At 36.3% G+C, this 27,719-nt stretch overlaps 1 protein-coding gene across 9 annotated transcripts in view; it reads right to left on the bottom strand.

The window, feature by feature from the left end:
* The window catches only part of STXBP5L (syntaxin binding protein 5 like), a 190,283-nt gene that overhangs the window by 97,676 nt on the left and 64,888 nt on the right, over positions 1-27,719 (bottom strand). For all 9 annotated transcript variants that reach the window (XM_017731889.1, XM_017731886.1, XM_017731887.1 and 6 more), the window contains exons 3-5: positions 24,208-24,289; positions 22,089-22,189; positions 2,043-2,177 (exon numbers count right to left, since the gene is read on the bottom strand). In XM_017731889.1, coding sequence (XP_017587378.1) covers positions 2,043-2,177; positions 22,089-22,189; positions 24,208-24,289 — 318 coding nt within the window. The remainder of the gene's footprint in view (positions 1-2,042; positions 2,178-22,088; positions 22,190-24,207; positions 24,290-27,719) is intronic.

Below are 27,719 nucleotides of genomic sequence, written 5' to 3' on the forward strand. Positions count from 1 at the left end.
TCTTCCTCTAATACAGAGAAATTAATCTGGAGACACACAGGATCTCCTGTCCACCCACGAAATATTTGCAAGGACGACTTCCTCCACTCCGTATCAAGGAGTACATGATGAGATTGCATGGAGAGGATGGAGCTTTAGAGAAGCACACCACTTACATGGATCAATTTATCCTTGTAAGAGTGGCAGAACTAGAAGCAGTAATGAACGAATACCTGTGCTCACCTGTCAGCAAAACAGTACATGGCAAACTTGCTTTTTAGAAGAAGAACATATTTTGGTAACCATACAGCACCTCCAAGTGCTTGAGGTGACATGGCCTATCTTTATTATGCAGTCATTATCCTTCACAACTTATGGAAGAGAAATTTTGGAAAATATAGGTATGGTTCTCCGTAGACAGTACAAAGAAGATAGTAGAGGCTCCTTGCTTCCTTGAAGGTTCCAGAGAGGGAGCTTATTGCACAGCATCTAGCCTATGTCAACTCAGTACTGAAGCTTGTTAGAAAGCAGCCCTTATTTCCCACATAGAAAGAGAAGCATCATTCTATTCTATTCTCATGAAAATTGTTTGTTGTGGCCATTAAAATAATTTAAAAAACATTTATCCAGAAGAATTTTGAAATAATTGGGAAGTGAAACTTGGTGGAAGGCTTCCAGTATAGAACATCCTAATTTCTGGAGGAGAGAAAATTAGAAGCGCACACAAAATGAAAACATATTGTTCTCAAAAACTTAAAGATGTTATCTACTCAATGGAGTAAACATATACATTCTAAAATACAGGATTCCAAGAGCCCTCCAATATGCCAATGTCACCAAAACAAAGTGAGAAATAGAAAACAATTAGGATACTTTCCACCTGAATAACTCATCAAAATTTTCATTAAACCATGTTTTCCAGCATTACTTTTTTGTAGCCAAAAACTACTTAACAGAGCTGAGCAGTCTCACAGGGGCAGAACAACCAAACATTCCAAAACTGAGAACTGGATGAAAGATTTACCATCAGACTGAATCCTGATTACTACATAAATCCTTGTTTTTGTGTTCTTTGAAGGTAAACTTAGATTTTTCCAATTGTGCCTACGAAGTTTAGGGGGGGCAGAAGGGCAGGAAGAAAATGAGGCATCAAATTTGTCAACCTGGGGGACAGAGTGATTAGTATAATAATAATAGTAGAGGGACAAGAAGGAATGAATTTTTGAGAACTGCAGGCCTGTAATCCTGTTCTTAGATACTGTTCTCTTGGTACACCGAGATGGGTGTATTTCAGTTTACTACCAGAAGTTACAGGTCGCTCACAACATGAAGGAAATATCTCAGAAACTGCAAGAAGTACTCTGAGCTTTCCCACAGAAGTTCCTCTTGCTGGAACTCCACAGAGGAAGCAGCAGAGAAAGAGTTTTTCATTTCTGTCAAGGCTTTTACCTGCAGGAAGCATAGATGTATCCCAGTCAGATTTTTATGTCTCTTTCCATTTCATACCCACAACACAGGCACCTGGCTTAGCTTGTTAGAGAACTATTATTTAATAGGCACTCATTATGTTTCCTATCACTTCATCAGGTTTTGATGTGTTTGAATTAACCTTAAAATTCCCACTGTGTTGAGCAGGAGGCTTGGTCTAGAGACCTTCCCCTCTCCCTTCTCATTGAAATGATTTCACAGCTCAATGAAGAAAAGTTCTCTGTAGAGTCTTAGGGCAAATATACTCCATTATTCTCTTCATAGAATGGAGGATATGGTGATCAAGATTTCCTCATAAAAATAGCAAAATCTGAAGTTTGGTGATTACAGACTTTCTGTATTTCATGGAACAGTACACCAAATTTTTTTTTCTTTTATATGAAATATAATTACATTACATAAATCTGATTCCTAATGTCCTGTAAAAAACCAGTTAATACTGCAAATGCATTCACAGAAATTAAAGGCTTCAAAAGATCTGATAATATTTGCAAAACCAAATAATTCTTAAAAATTAAACTTAAGACAGCCATGAAAACGACCACGCGTACAAATGAAAAAAAGCCTGCACTTACAGTTCTATTGCCTTGTTCCACATGATAACGTATCCAGAAAGAATGAAGGACTCAATATTTACAATGTGTGTATTTCCTCTCTCTGTTCCAACATAAAGCCATTTACTCTGGAAAGGTAGATGGCAGTAAGTAATCCTGGAAAAGAAAAAAAATACAAAACAACAAAATAAAAGTGACTGAATATCACATCAACAATATTTTTAAACAATTTTGCAGCTGAAAGAATTATTCTTTCCACTTTATAACTTGAGAAAAGCCTGCCCAGTTGGCATTCTGAAAAATGTGCAGGTTCTGGGGGTCATGTCTAGGAAAATCATAAAAGAGAACATGAAACAAAACAGGGCCATCCTGCCTGCCTATATTAAGGGCAGGAAAAAAGAGATGGATCACTTGAGCACTGAACTAAGTCTATCTATCTCCATGAGCATGTACATTGCACTTTGATAGTATTCAGGACTCTCAAAGGCGGCTTTCTTATTTCCTTTCTTAGAATAAGCAGATTATCCAGTTGAACACACAGAGTTTTGTGGACATCAGTGGAATTCGTGTTTTGTACAACAGAAGTGTAACACCATAATTCACACAAGAAAACATTCATTTATTTGCCATCTGGAAGACTAGGGCCTTCGATAAGAGCATTTATCAAAATTGAATTATCACAGGCACACTGAATCCTACATTCATATTACAAGGTGATGAACAGGTGCTACATTAGCTTGGAAAGATGTCATGACAATTTCTCATGATAATATATAGAAGTTTTCACAGATGACAAATGAGTAGATTCAGGTAACTTTCATACTATGCTTATTATATAGATACTACATACATTCAAACAAAACTAAATCGAGATGAGAAGACATTTGCTACTTAAATATAAGTGAATGCATGTTACCTACAGAGACTGAAACTTAATCCAACCTTATGGTACAGACTTGTAAATTTTGACAAAAACCCAGTTATTTTGCTTGGTATGTTGTATGTTATATTTATCACTCAGTTCCACAAACAGGTTATTTCTGGCTTTTATATACAAAATTGATTTATTTTTTTCCTTAGCGCCTCCAACCCCCAAAAAAGTACATACAGTATTTAAAACCATGCATATTTAAAATTTACATTCTTATGGTACAGCAATCTTTCTGAATTTATTACGAAGGAGTGAGAGGGGTGTTGGCAATCTTTCAGTAATTTGGCTCTCTCCAATTACAGTCAAGTAAAGTCCTCTGAGTTGAGTATTTGCCACTCTTTAAGGAACTGTTCAATAATTATACAAATTAAATATACTTTATGTAATTATTCCCTGTAAAGTACTCTCAACAAACAAAAAGGTTCCAAACAGATTATACACTGTATTTGCATAGTTCTGTAGTTTTCAGAGTATCTAATAAACTGTCAGTACCTTTAATGCTAAATTCATTCAAGTGAGGAAAATTCCCTTATTTGTACTTATGCATCACACTGGATTGAATACAGCTGAAATATGGAGTCTTCACATCCTAACTTATGGGGAAAATTATTGTGGAATCATGGAACCAGGAATAAGGCATACCCTTCACAGAAATCTTGTTTTGTTGATTAAAGTGAGACTGAAATATGAGATAGGCTTTGTTCTGTCCAGCTGGACAGGGTTAAATTTTACCATCAGTTGTCTAATTTTGGCAGCAATTCTGGAGCCTTTAGTGGAAAGGGCACCAAATTTTTCAAGAGAATTGCTTTGAGAATGGGAGTTATATTTTAGTATGCATAACTGAAAATGCCTTCAAGCAGCAACATAGTACTGATGTTGTGGGTGCAGTCAGACCAACAAAGATCCAACAGAAACAACTGCAGAAGGTGTATGTCCCCTACATAATCCTTGATGGAGTTCAAGCTATTAGCTTTATTCTTCTGCTCATAACAGGTGCAAAGCACCATTTGCCCATTTGACTTTATAGTTTCAAATGGGAATAGTTTCACATCTTTCCTGATCCTTTTCCTTTACACTAAACAACTCCACTTCTGCTTTCTCTTCAGGTACACCATTTCCTTCACTTCTGGTTAAATTAATATTTAGTCTTTTTTTTGTTGTTTTATTTCTTGCATTTCTGTACTACCTCTACTCTTCTTTCTTTCACTGCAGAGCATATGAGTGCTTTGTTAGGTCCCAGCCCATAAAAAACTCCTCTGGTTGATAAACCCTCTTAAATCACTTCATGTTGAAGGTCACTCAACACTCATTTGTAGTAAACTGTTAAATTACAGGAAGAGAAGACAATTTTGACTTGAAAATGTTGAAAACATAGCTATCTAGTGACTGACAAAAAATTCATGAGTTCCAACGTGAACCCTATTTGACTTGAATGCTGCTACTCCAAATCCTTGCAGTAGTGTCATCAGACTAAACAGGTTGAAGTCCACCTAGGACAATACTATTTTTCAGTCCTCTGTTAAATCCATTCACAACCCTGAATGGGGTACTGCAGAAAACTTGGTCTCCCGTGTGCAAGAATGAATCCAGTTGATTATGAATAAAGTTTCAACATCACCTCACACACTGCTTGAGGCTGCTTTGGGCTGCTTTTCATCCTTTTTGGTTTCTACGTCATGATCTCTAGGACACGCTGCCACAACAACCAACTGACTAAGTGGATGTCTGCATTTCCAGATATTGCATGTTCTCTGTCTGCCTGCCTTAGGTTTAAAATTCCAAGAACATAATGCTTTAAGAACAAGGTCCTACAGCAAGAGAAAAATCAGACTAACGTAGTAACTACTAATAAGTATTTAGGCCATAAGTTATTAGACTTAATATCCTGCTAGCTTATCTGAAATCCCAGGCATCAGTCACTAGTAAGTCTGGATGTACAATATGAAGCACCAAAAGGGAATTAGGTATTGCTAAAGAATGAAAAAAATGCACCACGGCCTCTCCTGTTTTCTTAAGATCAGCTACTTCCTCTTAAATAATTTCATTTTGTCATGACAAATTTATGGGACAGCCAGATAAGAAAATATTCTTGTATGTTTTTTCTTCCACAAAGAAAACTACCCTATGAGTCTTCCTTGTTTACCCAAACTGTTACTAGACATTATGAAATGTCTAATTATGAAATGTATAAATGTCATGAAACCTTTTGCAATATGTGAGCTTAAAAGAAAATGGTATTCCCTTAAAGACAATCCAGTTTTATTTTACATTATGTAAATTAAATTCAAACTGATTTCTATATTATTGACTTTTCACTTCTACAGAAAACATTAACTTGACTTTGAGGCTTGGAAACTTTGAAGCAAGACTCAGATTTTTAATGAATATCTTCCATCTCGGTAAGTACTGAAATTACATAACGATTTCTTCAAGAGAAAACAATGAAGTCTCATACTGTAGTTTTCACTGTGGATGAAAGGTATTCTATTATATGACTCTATTAGTCATATATCCCACAAGCAAATTAAGATGTCCTTTGATGCCATTACAAAAACGAGACAATAAGCCAGAAAGAAAGAAAGAAAGGCTATTTTTCTTCTTAAGAAGGTAGGGGTTGTACTGAATTATGTCAGTAAGAAGTGCTTTTGACAAAGTTTAATCAGGTTGTCAATCTGACTGACATAACATGCAACCAAATTGAATGGAAACTTGAGGATTTTCTCAATGTTGATCACTTAACAGAAAGCCAGCCAGAAATGTGGATATTATACATTCTTAGCAGCAAACCACAACATGAATCTTATCGATCATTGTAAGAAATAGTAAAAACCACGAACTGATACCCAAAAAAGGTGTTTCTATTCTGCCAGAAGAGTCTGGAACATTGTATCATTCTTCCAAATGACAAAACAGGATATAGAATGTAATTTTTAAAAAATCAAGAGGTACTAGCTAAAACACTTAAATCAGAATAAAGTAAGGAAAACTATTTTGCTAAGGTCCTAAAAACGTAACTAAAATTTCATAAGTAAGACAAGAGACATAATGGAATAACTGAAAGAGGCATTGTCAAAACATTTTAGAAAGGAATATATTCTGACTAGCAAATCTTAAAAAGGTATATTTTTCAGAAAATCACAACACTCTACAGTCTAACAACCATGGCCAAAAACTGACTGCATATTAGTAGATTACTACAATGTTAAAATAATTTAGAATGCTATATTCTCTGAAGTATTAGTAAATACTCTCAGATGACTTAAAATCATCTTTATTACATTACTTGTATTTCTCTAAGAAAGAGAAAAGATAATTTTGAGAACATTTCTTTCCGCCTCTGCTTTGTTATTTTTGTTTTTCCATTTTTAGTATGAAAAGTTTTCCTGGAACACTATTGCTGGTGGTGAGTGGGGAGAGCTGCTGAAGTGGGGAGAGTAAATTGCCTTTCTGTCAAAATGATAAACAGTTATTCCAAATTAATTATTTAATTGCTCATTCGTGGACATCAAAACTGCAATTAAATTTATACTATGGCTTTTCCCTTCATACAGATAATCTTAAATACTAACAAGCATAGAAACTGTGTATCCCCTATGCCCAGCACTGACTGGCAGAGGAATTCAGTTTCTGTAAGCTCCTACAGAAAACAAACATCAGCTTGAACTTCATTTCAGAATCCTACCAAAATAAACTACACTGTCCATGTTCTCAGGAAATAAGGAAATCTCACAAATTTACAGGAAAAGTGGGAGATAAAACATGAAGGAGCATTAACCTGGGAACATGGGTAGCTGACAGGAAACAAGCCCAGTAGCTCCAAGGCATGCCAGTCATGGTCCTGGCCCATCTTCTGCTCTCAGTGACGCCTAAGGGACTGCCACTGTCTTACACCCCAATTACAGTGCATTGCCCCAGCATGGATGAACAAAGCTGCTGAGGAAGTTGATCACCTTCTTAAGAAGGTTATGGCTATCAAAAGTCTTCCTTTTCATTGCAGTGATTATGGCTCTTCCCCTGACTCCAGGGATTTTCTCCAGCATCCTCTGATGCTTTCAGTACTCTCAGCTAATTTATGCTATTTCCTTCAGCTGGTCATCCCCAAAAGCTGTTCTCTTGGCACTGCCACCTGATAGACTGGGCATCATCCCTGGTACTTGCCAATGACAGACTGATGTTATGTCAGGTCCTTTTTCAAAGCAGCTCTTTTTTGAGAGGAATCTGTGGCCTGTGTAGCCTTCAATGAATATTCACGACAGAGGAAAACCACTACATAAGCCCTTCCCTTCTGTCCTGGTATCTGCAGGGTTTCTTCACCCCAACAATGAAAAACTAAAGCTGCTGGGGGTGTCTCAGGACTTTGTACCACTCCTCTTCTCCCTCCATCAGCAAGCACAATTTATTTCCACCTAATTTATTTTCTTCCCTCATACTCCCTTAATCTTTTGGTAATTTTGAACAAAACTAAAACAAAACAAAGCACATCAGACTCATCTAGTGGCCCTCCTTCTCCAGCGGATGAAAGTGGACTGAGATAGCTTCTGGCTAGCCAGTATTCTCAGGAAGTGTAAGGTTACTTTTCTGTCAGTTCAGTAGAGAATATTCAAGCTGAGATCATTGCTTTAAGTCACAAAATGGACACAGGAAGATTCAGACAGATATTCATGCGAAGTAATTTGTAGCTGACCTGACGTGCCTAAACAGAAGCACAGGTTAAAGATACTGACAATGAAAAAAAGGAGTTGTTTCCAGCAGATCTAGCAAAGGATGTAAATTATGAGCTATTTGGCCTCTGGAGGTATTTAGTTTTCTTCCTGGTCTATATATAAATGTGGAGCTTATCAGCACTGTAAGATGTAAAAACCATGTACAGCAGCAGCCATTCATGCAGTCTGCCATCCACATGATGTGATGTGTTTTCAGCAGATGGTTGTGCAGTTCCCCAGACAGATGTGAACTGGGTCTGTGCACATTAATAACAACATTTCCTCTGCAACACGGGGTGTTGTTACATACCAGGAAGTCCTAGGAAGACAGAAATCCAAGATGAACTCCATTATTATGAGTTCCAATGTTTAACTTCCACTCTCATTTTAACTTACTTGGAGAGTACGCAAAGTCTCTAGGGCTGATGTGAAAGTACAGGAAATACTTTAAATTACTAACTGGCTGGCTAAGAGTCAAATGAAATATAGAGCAGTTCAATACATCTGGAGAGTTTCTTCCTTTTAGGGTCTTGGTGATACTAATCACAACATGAATATTTCTCCTATTCAAACTAGATTCTCCACATACCATATAAGATAATTTCAGAAACTCATAGCAGCCCTGCACACACAGATCCTAGCAGAAAGTGAATGAACCAAACGTGCCTTTGTGACTGATACTTGTAGTCAACTTGTTTTTTAAAAACAGATTTAGTTTTGATTTCAATTAAGAAAAATATTCTCTTTCACATATATTTTCTGCTAGCATCAGCAGTCAACATTTATTTTGAATTAAAATCAGTTGATCTGTCTTATTTTATCTTTTAATTACTTACATAGAAGAAACTGAAGTCAAGCTAAAAACACATTGAGCATAAATTGCATTGCATCCTGGTGCCACCATAGCATAGGATAAACCACATTGTTATTTAGGAACATCTGGGCACAACAGGAATATTAAGGTAAATGATATTCTCAAAATACTGCATGAACAGTTTTGTCTCTGGATTTTTTCCAGAGTGTTATACAGACTGCTCATATATTTGTTGTTTTAAGACTATAGTGCATACACTGCAAATAAAGGTGATGACAGGACTGGGTAGGTGAAGAGTATCTAATGAGAAGTGTAAGAATTAGAACTTAATTCTATTTTTCCACCAAATTCAGAGCTGAATGTGACTATTCTGTTTATAACTACTCAGTGAATCATCTCAACCAATAAATTCTAAGTTATTAATGAAAGTCACAAACTATTTACAATTAAAAACTGTGAAACAAGTCACTGTTTAGCTCACATATCACTGTGCCTATTTCCTGCCTGAACTACCAATACCTGCAGACAGTATGACCACTTGAAGACATTACTTGAGCTTATACCTTGTAGTCTGTAGAGATCACTGTTTTAAAGAAAGACAGTAAAATGAATTGCTTTACATGAGGCAACTTAATACGTGTTCCTTACATAGAAATGTGTATGAAAAATGGAGTCAAGGCAGTGGTAACAAGTTACTTTCTACACCTATACTTCTATTTGCCAATGTTCCTTTCAAGTTTGGTATCTCAGACTATTCATCTTACCCAATCAGTCCACAGAACAGTTTTATTTATCTTTGTTTTATACTGGTTTAGATACAAGTATTCATCACAGTCACTGGTGCTTGTACAAGAGCAATAATTTAATTTGTGGATTGGAATGTAAGAAATGAACCTTTGGGGTTCCTCTTTTCTGTTTAATTCTGATTTCTTCAAATTAACTACCACTTCAGCTAGAATAAATTACTAAAAGATACCTCTTGATTTAAAGAATTTCAGTGATGGGAGATTTTCTACAAATGGTGAGGTACAACAAATCAGGATTCCACCTCTAAACTGTAATTTCAATACAAATTATCCAAAGCAAAGTATACTTCTAGCTACTTGTGAACATCCTGTATATAATTAAGAGGCATCCTTCTCCGCCCCCACTTCAATTTCTGCAAATTCTACGTAGAAGAAATGTTAAGAAAACATTTTCACTTTAGGGTTTCACTTAGACCAATAGGCTTAAATAGTGCTGAGATATCTAACACAATTATTTATTTTGACAAAGCAAAAAAGCTTATGCAGCTATTTTCCATCAAATTATTTGTACATGTCATCTGGCTGGTGGTCCATTGCTGCTTTCAATGTGTTTAAGACACAAGCATTTTTTATGGCGTCCCTTACCTGAAATACTTCACATAAGCAACTTAAAAGAATGAAGAAAACAAGAAGCACAAAAAAAAATATGTAAAATTTTAAGAAATGCAGCTGGAAAACTATTTCTTTCTCAATATATTTTGGGTCTGTCCCTCTTTTTTCATTGGATCTATTGGCACATTCTGAAGCATTCTGATTTTTAGAAATTGGGACTGATCATTAATCCTTTAAAGAGTTAAAAACTAAAATATAAAGTGCAAGGTAAAGCACTATTAATAGTATATTCCGTTTCTTGTTCCCCTTCTTTTCTGTTAAAACAATTGAGATTAAAAGTAGGCTGGTTCCTCTGTTTCTTCAAAAGCCAGAACTTCCTGTGTAAACCTTCTGGACAGGGGAAATAACCCTACAAGTTAGGTCCATTCTTGACTTGTGACCTCACTATTTCAAATGAATTTGCAATCACAACTGTAGTAAATAGTTTACAGCATTAAAAAAAATACTTGTTTTAAGAAATGCTTATGTTAACTGCATAAAACATCAGTGTAGCAACTACATGAATATTTGTAATGGCTGTCAACATAAATTATTTACAAACAGTTAACTCAAAAGAACCTAGAACAAATGAGAAAAAGCATGTTCAGGAATATATTAGATGCATTCCATTTGATTAAATTAGTAAACCCAGAGATCTCCCTTGAATGAAGACTGAATTTATGTATTTAGATAAAATCGTATGAGGTTATTATGAACTCTTTAGAAGGACAGTCAAAGTCTACAGTATGCCACAGGTCCCTTGGTTTTTCCCAGTTTTATTTCTTATAACTAATCTTCTTACAACTCCATAAGAGGTCACCTTGACCTATCCAATATGCCATAACACAAAGACAGCTGCACTATAACCTCCTATAAGATACAGGCACTGAAATTCCCACCCTCCAAGGCTGTCCACAGTAGCTCTGCAGCAAGTTATGGGCATTACTGGAGCTCAAGAACAACTTAGAAGTCCCAATGTGCAAGGGCATGACAATTTTTGTAGCCTGTGCTACTAATAATTTGCTTCATTTTCAGAATGACAGAAAATTGCTTTCCTTCCTCTTGTGCAAATGCACAGCAAAGAGATACCCTCTTTTGTCAACTCCCTTTCATGGTTTTGACTGCAAATTCATTGGAATGTCTTACCTGTAGGAGCAGGATCTGACAGTGACAGCGACAGTGACACACTCTCCCTGGCTAGATCTTTAGTATTACACAACAGTAATGCCATGGATTAAACAGGTGTAACATGAAGACTTGGTCCCAAGGGAAAAAGACAAGGAAATTACATGGAAACTTGCTTCCTTAAACAGAAAAAGATGCTGGAAGAAACCAGCATTCTTTTCATTGACTTCTAATTTGTTTCTGATGCTGACTCAGGGTCATTACACAACAAAAATGAGAATAAAAATTTCACAAAATCAGTGAGGTGAGCAAATTAATGAAACAGGGTTGGAAAACAGACTCTTGGTCTCATCTTCAGGGAAAAGACAATGTACATGATTTTTCTCTTGTCTACTGGCTTGTGAAATCACTATTTTGTATTTGTAATACTTCACTTGTCCTTTAGAAATGTCTTTGAAGGTTAAGTAAAAATAGGGTTGTAATACCAAACACACTGACAGTGATGGGCAATACAGAGTACAGTAAGAGCCACTGAGTTTCTTAGCAATGAAAAAAGCCAAACAAAGGATGGAACAGGGAGATGATGTTCTCAAAAGAGAAAGTTTTTGATGTGTTTATTTCATTGATTTTGTAGCATCTGCATGAAAAAAACCCAAACACCTAGGGGGTAGAGTTTCTCTCATCCCTTCACCCAACATTGAATACATAAATCAAAAATGCAGTTTTTTCTTTCCCAGTCTCATAGTTCCAAAAATGTAAATTGGGACCTAGCTCAAAGATGAAAGGTTGAAACTTGTCTTTTGTTTAACAGCTTGACTTCACAGAGCTGCTGGAAAAGTAAACTAAAGATATGTTAGGATTTCACCCTCTGCTAGCTGCAATATACACAAATCTGTGTTTATCATGCATTCTTACTAAAGTAAGTTTAAACCCAATTTTATATCAATATCAATCAAGTTATTTTGAATGACACACTAAAATCAGGATAAGACTGAAATACTGAAATTGACTTCAAAGAAAAAATAATTTTACATGTGCATGCTTTTTCTTTGTATGCATGCTTTTTTTCTTTACAGCTCCCATCAATTAAAATCACGTAGACTTATTGGAGACCAGCTGTTCCCATTTGTTGCGCTTCAGTAGACAGGGACTCTGTGATTAATGGTCCTTGTTTTTCTGCAATCTGTAGTCTCTCTTCTCTTCCTGCTCATGTACTGTTTAATGATATAATCTCAACACCGACATTACTAGCTCTATTTCTGATTTACTGGAATAATGCCCAGAGTTTATTGTGACAGAAGGAGAAGTATCCTAAATCATTGCATTGGGTTCTTGCTTGAAGCTGACATGTGTCTGGGCAGGAAAGAGGTGGGGTGGTTTCCAAGAACAAAATTACTTACTGCAACTGAACGGGAGCATGTTCTTCACTGCTCCAACATATGACTGGAAATCTAATATAACAAAGGTCAGTGGAAAGATCTGAACAGAACCCTGAAAGGTATTTCAAAACTCTAATTTGAAAACTTCAAAAGAGAAAACCATATCATTCCTGTATCTACATTATAACTGTAACAAGAAAATTCAACTGATAGTATAGACTGTTTATGCTGCCTGAACTTGCTTACATTTTAAAAGACATCTTTATTTTTTTTCTGTTGTCTAATATGATGCATTTTTGTATTACAGTATTTGGCCTCTCATTTGTTATGACTGAGACCATGAAACACAGTTGTTCAATGTATAGCTGTGAGCATGTATTTTAAATTTTGTTATCCAAACTTGGCCTCAGAGCAATTTGGCAACATAGCTGCTATGTGAAAACAGCATAACATGTTACCCTGTGTTTTCTCAAAAAAGCATAACTCTACTGAAAAACATGCTATATTTTTTACAAAGCATTAGAAACAACAAGCACACTGCTCAGCATATGATGTAAGGTTTGACAGCATATAGCAACATTATGTCTCATTAGGACTTTTTCCCAGAAGAAAGAAACCCACACAGAAGTTACCTAGGCAGACAATCAGATGTGGCCAGGTGACATAAAATTTAAACAATCCAGGACATTTTTTTCTTCCATATTGAAAGAAAAAAAAAACTTCTCAAAGATGTTTTGCAAAACAGAAATTTGAAGACATTGTTCTTTTTCTCAGAGAAATAATACAAGGAACTACAGCCAGAGAGACCCAAAGGAAGACGTAGATTGGAAAAGAGGGGTTTGTCAGCCCAGAGGGCCCTGTACTGTTTTTAAGTCCCCAGGTAATTGTGCCAGCTATGCATTTTTCTCCAGCAGTTCTATGGGCCATGACGGTTTCATGTGCGCATGTGTGAAGTGATTGGTTTTAAGTCATCTTTCAGGGGATTTTTGCCCTTCTGCTATCACAGACAGCTGCTATCTCTAATTCAGATGTTATTCAGATGTAGCATATTAGGCATTTTGCCCTCAGAGAAGTTTGTTTAACAAACACATATAGAAGCAGATACTGTGGCATAATGCATTTAAGGACTTTTTAAATTGAAATGAAACTGACAATAATCATATTGGCAGAATCCTGATGGACTAAAAATTACTTTGAGGAAAGACTGTGAAAGCCACCATTAAAAAAGAACAGAGGTTCTTAAATTCAAGTTTGGATCTGGATATAAACAGAGATCCTTCTAATATTCTAGAATGACAAATATGACCAGGACTTCTGAGATCTTATTTTAGAGCAGCATCTATCCTCGTGTAATTTAAGCATAAAGAAACCAAACTGGTTTTAGACTAGCCACCTTAAGCTCTTGCAGCACTTTTTCTGCAGTGGCACCAACTCTCAGACTGCATTACAAATCCCACCCAAGGTAGTAAGCATAAAAAACTAAACCTGATAAAGTTAAGCTATGTTGTTATCTATGATGTTCTGACTCTAATGCTATTACTACTTTCTCACCTATACTTAAAAATACACGCTAACCAAGGCTTTGAGTCCTTCAAAATGTTTTGTCCTTCAAAAGGAAAATTTTGAAAAATTATAGCAAAATATGGAAGTTAGGTTCACCAAAGGTAGGCTATTCCAGAATACTCCAATTATAGGAAATATAGCATGTGTCAAAACTCAATACAGCACTTATAAAAACATCACTATAAAATTCTATTTTAATTTCTATTTTATGCTTGGTTTCACTGAAAAAGGGAATTTTTATTGGCTATTTGAGAGATTCTTAAGAATTAGTTTTACAGCTGTTGTAATTTCACAAGTAATCTTGGTACTAATACTAATGAAACCTCTTAGGGACACAATACTACAGAGGAAGGACAATCTGCACGAGTAAAGTACAAGAAATGGAATTCAATTTTAAATGCAAAGGGCACAGCCTCAAACTTCAAAGAACTTCCACTTTAGGGTTAAAACTCGTGATACAGAAGTGATGGAAAAAGGTAATTTCAATTTTGCTTGTCTTGCTTTGCTTCCACTGTTAAAGGCTTGCACTGAAAAGCAGCACATTCCCTGCCACTAGATATACATCAGGGAAGAAGTGCAATGGGTGTATTAGTCAATCACAGCAAGACCACAAACACGGGTAACATGAAGCCACATAAAAGGAAGATGCCATTTTTGTATGCATCAGTAAACATACTCCTGCAGAGATTACAAATGAAAATGGTATTGTCAATGGCCACAGCACAGATGGGACCCTTTCTAGAATATGTTTCCTTGATGAATCATCAGCTCAGACAGAACTGATATGAGAAAAAAGGTCCAAAGAAAAGAAAAGGGAATGAAGACAAAAATTTATAAAGAAAAACACATAATCCTGATTTTTTTAATGAAAAAAAACCCCAAACCAAAAAATCAGGTTGTGAATGTATATGAATGAGCTGTTTATCTGCAAAGGAGAGACAAAATATTTAAAATGCATGACAATGTGGATACCAGAATATCATCTCAAACGGGAATAAAAGAACCATAAAAATACATTTAGTCTCAAAGCTGGAAGGTTTCTTTCCATCAGGAGAATGAAGCTGACATGGAACAATCTTCCTGAACAGCAAACAGTGGATTTCATGTTGAGTAGTTATATAACAGTGCAAGGCCCTGGCTGGGGGACTCTTGCATGTGGAGGAGTTGGTGATCCACACACGAGTGACACCGAGCAGGTGCCAGGGGCTGCGTGTGCAGTGTGGTCTCTGGGCTGTGTTCAGCTGCATGTACCCCTTGGAAGCTGGATAAACACAGGCAGCTTGTTGTCACTGAGAAGCCTGCAGGCAGCTCCTGCTTGGTGGTTGCACCAACAGTGCAGAAGCAAGTTTTAGCATTAATGTCCTTTCTGTTTGATAGTAGGAATAATGCACACAGCCTTCTCCTTAGAAGAAAATCCTACAATAACTTGGATGACAAAAATGGGGCAACCCTTTCTATGGATGGGTTATTATGTTGCAGTGGGGGTTACCTGCTGACTGAAGGCCTGTGTGATGACGCACAACTCGGGGCTCCCAGCATCTGCAGGGATGCCAGATTTCCTATGCTCTTCTCCCATTCTTTGTAGTGCTAGCTCTAATAAACAGCATTTTAAAGCTAACTTACAGGGGCCTTGAGTGCCTTTCTTACTGGGATCGTATGGCACCAGCAACCCTTAATGCAAAACATAGTCAGCTTGTTCATTTAATAAAAGGAGGTATATGAGTTCTCTTGTGTGCAACTGAGGGAACCAGACTGAGCAGGTCCCTTCAGCTCCACTCCAAGAGAAGGCTCACTTGTTTAAGATCTATTCAAATTTTAGGAATCATGTCAATTTCCATTCTATTTCAGTGGAATTGCACAGTCTCATAAACCTAGCAAATCAAACCTGTTGATTCTTGGTATGAATGAGCAAATCTATGTCTTGCATTTTTTCTCTTTCTTGATTGCTTAGCCAATCTGTCTTGAAGACAAAAAAACCCAGAATGCTTGTGCCTGATTTCTTTTTATAACCAAGACATTCTTCATTTCAGCTAGGTTGCATGCCACTTTCCAGGATGAGCTTATGGCTCTCATTCATCCAACAGGTCAAGTGCACTACGAAATTCTCCATAGCATGATGCAATATGTAAAAAAAGAATGATTTTTTTTGTTTGTTTTGGTTCGGTTTTGGGTTTTTTGTTTGTCTGTTTTTGTTTTTGTTTTGTTTTGTTTTTTAACAGAGAAAGCAGAGGCATGTAGTAAATAAATACATAAACATGATTTGGGTCACTCTCACTGGAGAATCTTTCCAGCCCTTTGTCTTTCTGAAGTGACATCTGACAGAGATTATTTTTCTGTCCTGAAGTGCTAAGGCATAGCCCCCTAGAACAGAGGTTTTTATGAGCTTCAGAAATCTTTTCAAGATCAATAATTGCATAAAAATATTGGGTTTTGAAAACCCTGAGCACCATTCTTTCAAAAGTGGCAAATGCTGATTCAAGACCACACTACACATGCAAAACCAACCAACCAACCAACCAACCAAAAACTGCCAAAACCAACCAGAACAACAACAACACAATAACAAAAAGAACAACAAAACCTCAAGCCAATACCCGCAGAGGAAAGTTTTGTAATATCTTCATCAAGATGTGGAAGTGAATGCCAATCACATGGCTTCTTTTGATTTCCTCAGATTTTTCCATCATAAACCTGAGAAAATTTACATCCTTTCCAGAAACTGTGGCACGTTTTTATGGTGAAATATTGCTTTATATTTGAATTCTATGGTTCTTTGCAATAGTTGAGTGCTAGACCACACCATGTAATCAGAATCTGTTTTGTTGTATAGCATGACTGTGCAACTGTACAGAACCTTGCTTGATGACAGACCTCTGACTAATTTCGAAGTGCATAAACAGAGTTTGCAGCTGTACACCATTAACCAGGAGGTTAATTTGTGAGTGGGCAAGCTATCACAGGAATGCAGCTCCTTGAACAGGCAGTGAGACAGAGGATCTACTTTAACTAACCCACAAGTTCCCTAACACAAATAAACAGACACACGTACTGCTGAGACTGCACAGCCAGTCAATAGCCTCTTACTGTCTTTTTGATGATGTTTATTTGCAAAGGAGAGAGGAAGTATTTAAAATGCTCTTAACACAGGACACAAAATCCTGCAAAGATACAGTAAGGCAAATAAAATAAGATTCAGCTACTGTCAGGAAAGAATATAGACCCAAGAAATATTACCTTATTCAAAAACATCCAATTTTTTGGTTTTGGTTTTGGTTTGTTTTAATTTGTTTCCAAGCATTTGGAGTAATACTCTCAATCATCTTGTTCAAATACTGCAAAATCTCAACTGTAGGAGTCAAATCTCTAACTAATAGTGAGTTACAGTTAACAGAACTGCTCTAAAAGTCACCCACTTAAAAGACTCCTCTTGCTCTGTGCCAGCATATCCTTAACATTGAAGAAAATATTACAGATCAGAGTCCCAAAGCCAGTTATACAGATTGTGTCACCTAGTGACTCCCCTCAGAAGGGCACTTGTTGGATTGTCATGGCATTGGTGTGGAGTGCATGCAGATAGACCTTAAGACCCAACACTCCGTGTCACACTGTGCTCATGTATGCTGCTGTAAGTCAGTGGATAAGCTGCTGCAGCACTGTTGGTTCATTTGTCACACACCAGTCAGCAATGGCTAAAAGGAGAAAGAGAGGAGGGCTGCTCCCTGTGTCAGTCAATACAACTGAACCAGCTCAGCTTCGAAATGACAGGAGATGAACTGTGTTCCTAAGTGCAACTAGTGCCTTCTGGCTTACAGGACCTGGATTTCACACTGCAGTCCTTGCTGGCTTTCCTCCCCCAGCTGTACTTACCTTAAACAGGAATATGTAAACTGTTGTGTATTTAAAGCTGTACTTGCTAAAGTCTGCTCTGATTATATTAAAAATAATGAAGACCTATAATAGTTTCCAGTGGTTTTGCTTAATCCTAATGTTCTCTGCAGCACATAGAGACAGTGTCTAGTTCCAGTAGCTGAGTTATTTATTTTGCCTAAAATGCCTACCGAAGATGAATCTGCATCTCCTATGACATCAAGGAAGGAAAAAACAGGTACTAACATATGGAAGGTGTCCACAATTTCAACCTTCAAAAACACTGAGGAGATTCTTATAGTGTGTTTACAGAGTTTAAAATGTTTTACCTGTCCATCCTATTTGTAAAAGAAACCATAAATCATATATTATCAACCATATGCTACTGTCAAACATGTCTTTGAGTAACTGTCTTATCATTACAGCTCTTGGTACAGAGCCAAGCACTGAAACACATTGCTTACATTTATATTTTCTTCAAAGTTCTTAATGCATTGTATTATATTCCAATTACAGCAATAGAAATATAAGATGATTACCTTGTATAAAAAAAGTATATATTTTTGGCAAAGACATATAATTTGCTGAAGTCCAAAAAAGTCCAGAGCATTACACTGTATGACCGAAAATACCAGTTTGCCGTTACGTCTCTTCAGTGTTCCTTCTACAGTTGCTCCAAAGAGACATTTAGTAAAGGAACAGTGAATTATGAACTATTATTGCTAGTGCTGCATCATCATTAGTTTAACAGTAGGTCAGAAGAAGAAAAAACTAAATCTGGAGAGGCTGTAAACTCTGATTTAATGGCTATAAAAGTGCACTTTTTTGTGAATTATTTTTCATAAACCATTCAGAGTCTTAATACTGAATGCTACATGTTAAGTGAAGGACTACTGCATTTAAGTGTTCTTTGCTCTTTACAACTATGTTTTTACCAACATTCAAAGGAAAGAACAAACATTTTTTACTTTCACTGGAGGGAGAGAGGGGATATATGCATGTATGCACCTGGGGAGACTTGACTCAAATAATTGCAGAAACCTATACAGAAACACTGCTAAAGATCAGATTTTAGTTCATTATCCTGCAGTCTTAGATGTCAAGAAGCACAAGCAAATTGCAAATTAAAGAGTTCAACTATATGATGACTGGTGCATTGTGAGTAATAGCCAAAGACTAAAGTAGCATTCATCCATCTAACAGAATCTAACAGCTCTGTGGTTCATGAAGCAAATACTATAAGAACTCAGAATAAACTGAAGCTACATAAAAGTTAATTAATCAAAGTCAAATAAAACAAGCACTTGGAACAATAAAATTATCTTCATCATCACAAACACATAAAATATTAGAATCTTAAGTGCATTGTATAGCATCAGTTCATGAAGTAAATCTGCCATTTGTTAAAAAAAAACCCTAAACCAAACAGTGTATCAAGGAGACAAACATAATGGATGGATAAAATTTTTTAAAATCCTGAAGAAACACATGCAAATAGAAAAATTGGAAGGATTCACATGTTCCGTTTTCATAGGTAAAATGCATCTGAACAATTATGTGTTTGGCTCTGTGAAAGCAACCTAATCTAAAAGTAAGCTATATAATAAATGACCTTAAAGAACTAGCCTTTGACTTTCTAAACACTTCCCTGTATGGTGTTTTTCAATACTTTACTATTTTTGAAGACATGCATCAGTATTTTAAAACCTATTTTCTGTCAAAGCATTTCTCCCCATTTAAGAAACATCAAAACCAGCTTGTTCACTGGATCACAAACTTAAGACAAAAGAATCCCTATTCAGTATGAAGAATCTTGCCTCCTCCTAACCTCCTTCTGCAAGAGGAGAGGGAAGGATGAAAATGAAGTATTTTTAACTGTTCCCACAGTGAGGAAAACATTATTTTTTAGAAGACAGACCTTTGAATTTCGTGAAGAAAATCAATTTTGATGTTACCACTTTATCAGCTTCTCAAGTTCCCCTTGCATCCATTTTGTCACAGATTTCATATAGCTAAGGCAACTATTATTTCATTCAGTGTTTCTCTGACCATCACATAAGTTATAGCTTCTGTTCTCTAACACCAAAAATATGTTCAGAAAAAAATTAAAGTTCTCTTTTAGATTTAGCTCTATTAGGCATATATATGTTCCAAATTGAGAAGGTTAATTAGGGCATTAGCCTTACTTTTTTGCTACTTGCCCAGAGGCTTATGTTGAATTTTACATACTAAATGTGTAATTGAGCTTAGAAAACTGGAAGTTAGATGATTTAAAATAAATTTATAAGGACGTAAAAAGAAAATATAATAAAAATGAAGAGATTTCATTCTGAAGCCAAGTGCTTGAATAATAATAAAAAAAAACCAAACCAGAAGCTTAGGGCATCTTCTCAGAGAACCCTGAAAAGAAATGAACTGCCTACAATGTTATTTCTTCATATTTATGGAAAAATCTTTCTTAATTTAAAACTGGACTTACTTCTTTGACAATATTATATTGCAGGATATTTGCCTCACAGCCTTTGATGTGCTAATAAAATTTATTTAACTGGCAGCGATTGAACCAGTTACATAAAATATACATAAAAGAACTAACAGTATTTTTTTTTACTCACAACTTACTAGATTTTGATAAAAGGCAGTATAGTCAGCTATGCATTTGTTACAAATAACTACATTCTCAGATTAGGATCTTGCACCTCAGTTCAAAAACGTCATTAGAGAAAATTTGGTTTTGAGAAAAGTTTTCTAGTATTCTGAACAACTGCATTGCAAATATTTTGCCCAATGTTTTAGGGTGTCAGACAAGAAAGAATATTAGGTAAGTGTGATGACAAATGTTTTGCTCTAGCAAAGCACAAATGTGAGTTTCTTTTAGCAGGAAATGCTGATAAAATATTGACCAAGATAATGGTTAATATCTCTGAAGAGAAGGCAGAGATGAACAGAGGCTGCATTCTTATAAGCAATGATTGGTTAGGCTGAATGTCAGATTGCTGTCTGGGAGAGTTCGACCAAGATGTAGTGGAATAACTTCTATGATATTTAGATTTATCAATGACAAATTGTGAAAAATGCACCTACCTGATGAGAATACCAAGATTCAAACATTTCACCATATGTAAAATGATAACTTACTGTTCAGAAGCAGCTAGAAATGCACACATAATTTTTCTTTTTTATTTTCCCTCACGCAGTCCCAAACCACTTGATACACTTTTGCTATAAGTTATAAACTCTTCGGAATCAGGCTGTATATTTCCCAGATTATTATGCAGTACTTCCCACTACAAATCATGCACCTTGGTGACATTTTAGTGCAAATATGACTTGTATCTGGATAATAAACAACAAAGAAAAATGTATTTCCATAATAATTTTCAGATTTGCTGCAGCTAAAGACTTGATGAGTCTGTTTACTTCATAGCTCTGGTGAAGTACTGGGATCTTTCCCCATTGCACAAGCAAATATATAAATATCAAAAAAAGTTGCTGCACCTTAATAAACACTGAATGTACATGCTAAGAGAATGACAGTATTAAAAATTAATATTTAAATTAAAAACAACTGCTGCATTTATGCACTGAATCTTGGTCTCCTGACTACTGCCCTGATTCCTTAATAGAAACTTGCAACTTTTTCTTAATATTAATTGAAGTGTAGCACTGAAGTTCTGTAACATCATATCAGGTTTTACCTGGGTGATTAAATACAGATTGAAGTGCTCAGCTCCTGTTTGAGTTTGAAAATTACAACCACTCATTTAATCTATTTTCAGTAGGGATTCCTACGATTAGGTACCGATAAAGTAAAATTTAGAAAAACACTCTGATTCACTTTACACTTACCAGAGTTCCCCAAATTCACAACTTATTTCTGCTAAACTTCCAGTATTTTGCAAAAATGAAATGATTTCAAGGTAAAGAAAATAATTATTACCCTCATACAGCCAGTTGAAGTATTCTGTCTATTACCGAACAACAGATCACCCAAAAGTGAGTGCTTGTGTCCGGTCTGAAGAAAAAACATCCATATTACTGTTCACAGCAGTTCATGCAAATAGAAGTAAAATGAAGAACATTTTGGCAAAAAGCAGACCAAATTTTTCTAGTTCTGAGAAAGCTGCAGAAAGAGAAAAGTGAAGTTTTTGTTCCACACAAACAAACCTCGAAGAAAAACAGTCAAGGCAAAACTATATCCACCTGTAGAAAGGCAAAATGTATTATAAGAAATCCAGAAAGTGTTATTTTTGTAATGAGATACCTATTTTGTGTCATATATTCTTACCTTTCTCTGTTAAATTTCAGAGAATGTAGAACAGCTGGTCGTTTCTGTCGGAGGTTCCACAAATGAAGTGCATCATCTGCACATGCACTGACCAAAGCACCCTAGAGCAGACACAAAGTACAGCAACACATTATTTTTCTGTCTTATTCTTATATGATCCTCACTGTTTATGATCTATCTGTAAAACTGACAGTTTATGAAAAATCATTCTTTTCTCCTAGAACAAAAATACTCTACCATAAATAATAGACAATTGAATGGAACTGGTAAATGTAAACATTTTAAATTAGTGCAAGATCAGCCACAATTAAAATAAAACTCCATCAATTTAAAACTCAAATTAAAGCTTTGTACCCGCACAAGCCAACTCCCATGTCTCTCCACATAAGCAGAAAGACTGACAAAATGGAGAACAGACAACGCTTACTTTAAAAGGCGAATGTTAAAGATATAACTGAAGGATAAAGGGATTTAGTGCATGCACAGGCATTTAAGTGACAGTGCCAAGCACAGCTTAGTAGTCGTATCAAGATAAGATGAAAATTCAAAACTGGAACTGTGAAAAGAGGATGCAGATAAGAAAGTAGGGACAGGTAGAAAGAGGAGAGGACCTAGGGAGAACTAAGAGACGTAGACAGAAGGACAGAGTCTTTATCACAGATCAGAAATACTCTGAAGACTGGTTCTGCTTCTGGTGTCCCAAAAACGGTCGTCTTTCAAAGTCCAGGCCTATATCTGACTGAGCAGTTTGGAGTGAACTTATTCTGCCTGCTTTTGACTTCCTTTCTCCTCACTGCAGAATACTGATGACATGTGAAAATTAACTGCAGAGTAAGCTCCCTGCTGCTCCTGCGGTGGTTCACTACACTTACACCTCAGATCAGACCTAGCACAGAAGATCTACCCCAGTGTATCACAGAGAGGAACATAGTGCCCAAACAGAAGGAAATGCTTTATACTTTAGAAGGGCAAGGATGCAACTGGAAAGATTACTTCATACCATCTATGACTGACTGATAAAACTTCTCTAATCCTAGCAACTTTCTTTTCAACATTGACCTATGCAAGTGAAATTTATGGAGGTGAGACTTCTCACAGTGTACAGTGTAATCCATGCTTTAATTCTCATCTCCCAAAGAGTCAGAAAGACTGTCCACCACAGAAATCAAATTAATCCTATGTATTAGGGGGGTTGCTGGTCACCTAATGAAAAGAAAGGATACTGATTCAAACTTTGGCCTTCCTGTTCTCATTCCTGCATTTCTCTAAAGAATTTCACTGGACTGTTTCTAAAGTTTCAGTCCTCCGTCCTCAGTGTCTGTGGTTCAGTTACTTTCTCCAAATAGATGTAGGAAAAAATCAAGTATTTTTCAGGTTTGAAAAAACCCATAGAACTAAAACTCTTCCCCTGAGAAGTTCTAACATCTCCCCATTTAGAAAGAGGACTTGAAACTGTCAGAAGTGTTTCCTTACATCATGGGAGAAAATTAAATCAAAACTGAACTAAGATTTGGCCAATTTATAAGGTCCTAAAAAGAAAAAACCTGATTTGTATTCACCAGAAAGTCTTCTCGCCTATTCCCATCTTCAGCATCTTCTGCACAGAGCAAGCTATAATCTGGCAGTGTTTCTTCATGTTGTCTAAACCTGATTTTGACAAACCATTTACAAAGACTAAGCATGATGGTTTGATTGATGATCCCTGCAATTGCTTTTCCTTGCTTCAAGTAATAGCATATCCCCAACTATTGAGTTTTCAGCCAATAATCATCAATATATTTCGGTAGAAAGATTGAGCTCATTTATTAATTTCTATTTGAACCAGGACTGTGCAGCATATTTAGTAACTTAATGGGTTTTACATCTACTTGCACACATTCATACATTGACTGCCTTTTGTTCGGTACTTTAAACTGATGCATAGGAAGGCAATACTTTTCCCTGAGTGCAGTCCCATAAATATCCCAGAAGGCTGTATGTTGAATGTCCTCTGGATGTACACTACTTATTTCTTGGCACAATTTGTCAATGGGAGAAGTTATATCACCCAATTACAACAACATGAATTGACTTATTCAACTAACTTTACACAGAAGAATCTGAGTAAATATGTCCTTACCTCATTGATTAAGAACTGGAGCTGCAGAACTGCAGCACCACTTTCATGTTGGCAGTAGCAATCAACACCAGGCCTGCCCAGTCTGTTGCCATCAAAGTCAAGGATTCTAACATTCCTGTTATCACCAGAAGTAAAGAGGGAAAGAAAGAACTACCAATTAAACTCTAATTAACCTTTAATTAACCTCAATTCTTCTTGCTTTCTGTAAAACAAAAGAATTCATGCTGACTTTCCACCATTCTAATTAAAGCACCAACATCAGCAGCTTGAAACGTGCAATTGTGAGCGATGTGTTCTTGCCTGTTTTTTTTCCTGTGAAACAAAATACATGAATTAACACATAAATTCCGCAGGATGCATCTTAAATTTATTTTTATGCATTATTAGTTTATATAACACATGAATGTACCAGATTTTTGTACTTATCAAGACCAGATATATAATGGATGTAGTTTTTATCTGTTCTCTTCAGGTCTTTTTCTGTGCATGCTAAATTGTCATCTCCCTAACTTAGAGAATGATGGCCTTTCCGATCTTAGTCAGAGACTTTAACAAGAAACTGTAGTTCCAGAAAATTACTAAAGATCAAAAGTAAAGCAAAAGGAGAAATATGAAATACAGTATTAGCAATAACACACCATATTGTGTGAAACATATGAAACACCTTCACATGTTAAAAACATCAGGATTATGATCACAAACAAGATTTTACAACATAGAGCCTGATCTACTTGCAATAGGCAATCATATTAGCATATTGTAAAGCCTTGAATAAAAAAAGCCAACTTTCCACTTATTTTACCTGCAGGTAAATCTTGGAATCTCTACTTCCCCTTTCACAGGGGAAAGATTTGCTGTAAACCATTCTGATATTAGCCCCCGGGAAGTATAATCCATAAATTAGCAAATTTGAGGTTCAGAAGGTCAAAGTATGAAGCAATTACTTTTCCAATAGTTAAACAAGGAGCTTAATGGATACCACTGACCTTGAGAGACCTGAACTCTACTCTTGATTTTGCCAACCGGTCTAGTGGATAACCTTAGGAACAAAAAAAGTATCTTTTCTTACCTGAGCCTTCATTTCTCTGTTTGTAAGCTGGAGACAGAGTTTTATAAAACTGGTATTTATAGATGAGAAGTTGTATATAAAACACCATAACTCTACACTACAGAACAGCAAGGGAGAGGAAAAAAGTAAGTAACTCCATTTGCTGCTTGTTCCCAAACTGTAGTCGTGGATACAGTCATAACTGATAAAATAGTAAAAACCTGCAACTTTTAAACAACCTATTCAAAATGGACAATAAAGATGTGTTGTAGCCTAAGGCACTTTTTAAGGGTTGATGGTAACCTTCTGGGCCATTTTGAATGACTGCTCTGTGGCACTCTTTTTTAACATTTAACAATCCCTTGTAACGTGAGAGAAAGTACCAAAACAAACTAAGCAAGTAACCAACCCACCTGGGATTTCTGGACAAGCTACCTGGAATTTTTAACAGATGAGTGCTTTCTTTTTAACCTGAGTTTAAGACTCAGTACAAATACATGGCACTACTTAATGACTGTCCTTAATGAAAATTACAGCTGCATTGCCCTGATTAAGCAGCTGTCACCCTTCTGCATCAGTATCGTGCTAAATCAGGTTTCTAGGAAACATCCTAACAAAGTAGATGATTTCACTCAGCATATCCCAAACAAACAAAACACTCTCCAAAAAGTCACATTTATATGCATCAGTGTTCACCCTGAAAGACAAATTACTAAAATACTCACAAATTACTAAAATAAGAGAGAAATTGTGCTGTCTGCTTCATTCTGGCCAGTTGCCCCGAAGTGAGGACTGATGCTTAAATAGCAGCATTAGCACTGACTGCTGGTGGTTTTCAAACATTCTGGGAGCTGCAGTGAGGTCCTTCCAGCAGAAGGAGCTGAAGAGATATGATGACTTGGCACATGCTCTTGGCACTTGAGCCCATCTTCTGCAAATTCTGTGTTTGCTGCCAAGCATGGAGAAGTACAACCTTACCTCATCAAATCTTTTCACAGCAGTGTATTCCAACAGGACATACAGCAGAAGAAGTACCTACAGTTCAGGCCTTGGACTGACTTTATTCTTTTTACTTATGCCTTTTCATTAAATGATGACTCTGCTGTCAGGGAGCATGGAATATCTTTGAGGATATTAAAAGGGGGGACCAATGTATCTGAGTATCTTGAAGTAGACACCATGGGTTTCAAGAATAAAAGCTAGACACTGTCTTCTCTCTTATCACTATGTTGGATCTCCCAAGGGCCTTCGAAGCCATGCCAGATTATCCTAATTTATACATAACCAGGAAAAGGATGAAAACTAAGTCTGGATGTCTTTTGGGATTTAGAATGAAACAAACAGAATTAGAATTATGTACACCAAGCAGTGAAAGTGTGATAGTAACAACATTCTAAAAGAAAAGTGTTCTTTCTGAAAACTACACTTAATCCTGGTTTTAAGATCTGTGAGAGTGAAACAGGATTTTTTGCTCTTCATTCACTTGTACACAACACTTTTTCACTGAGTATTTCAACATCCTGATATTCCAAAGCTTGTAATTACTTGGGGGAAAAAAACAGTTGCTAAGATGACTAATTTTAAGTACTTGGATTCATCTTCCAAGATGCAGACTTCCAAGACAGCATAATACATTAGTAACCAAGAACTTACACTCTCATGTCCTGGAAATCAACGTTGCCAGTGAATGATTGCATTCATGATGACAGGTGACAATGACCAAATCTTTTCATATCATGATCCACTTTCCACAGTACCCCACAGTTTTTTTATTCCATGACTCATTTTCACTATGTGATACAGACATATCTGATGTGTCTCATTCTTCTCAGAGGTTAGTACTAATGGAATCCAAAGACTTGCAAGTCTTGGGGGTTCACTGAGAACCAAAAGCGCAGATACTTCACAACTGGCTCATGGAATTGAGGCCACTGTTGCTTGCAGCAGGCATTTAATGTCTTAGGACCACAAGGGGATGAGGTACAACATGTTTTTCTTCATTAAGACAGTGATTCTTTAGTAGTGTGAGATCAAATCTTTTGGCAGTAACAAGGACTGCAGTCTGATTCATTCCTCTTTGCAAGGGCAAGGAAGTGAAGATAGGGTGTCATAAAGAACCTCCTTCCAAGGCATGCCAAGGCAGTTAGCAGATATCCTCTGTCAAGTAAAAACTCCTAAATTACATATGGCACCTTTTTCAAAACCAAAACTTTTCCATAGAAGAAAATGACACCAAGCTACGTAAATAAGCAGCTCTAACTTTTTTTGAGTACTTAACTAACTTCCTCCATACCTAAAAGCAATCTATGTACAGAAATGAACATTAAAGCAAAGGGTTGTAATTATTAAGCGGAAACCATGGTCTCACATCTACTATTTTATTAAAATGGCACACACAAAGAAATGGGAAATCTCCATTTATAGCCTCGCCTTTAAAATGTTTGGGAATTGTGGGGTGCTGCAA

This window comes from Corvus brachyrhynchos, unplaced genomic scaffold (assembly GCF_000691975.1).
Source record: "Corvus brachyrhynchos isolate BGI_N302 unplaced genomic scaffold, ASM69197v1 scaffold3, whole genome shotgun sequence".
NCBI classification, from domain to species: Eukaryota; Metazoa; Chordata; class Aves; order Passeriformes; family Corvidae; genus Corvus; species Corvus brachyrhynchos.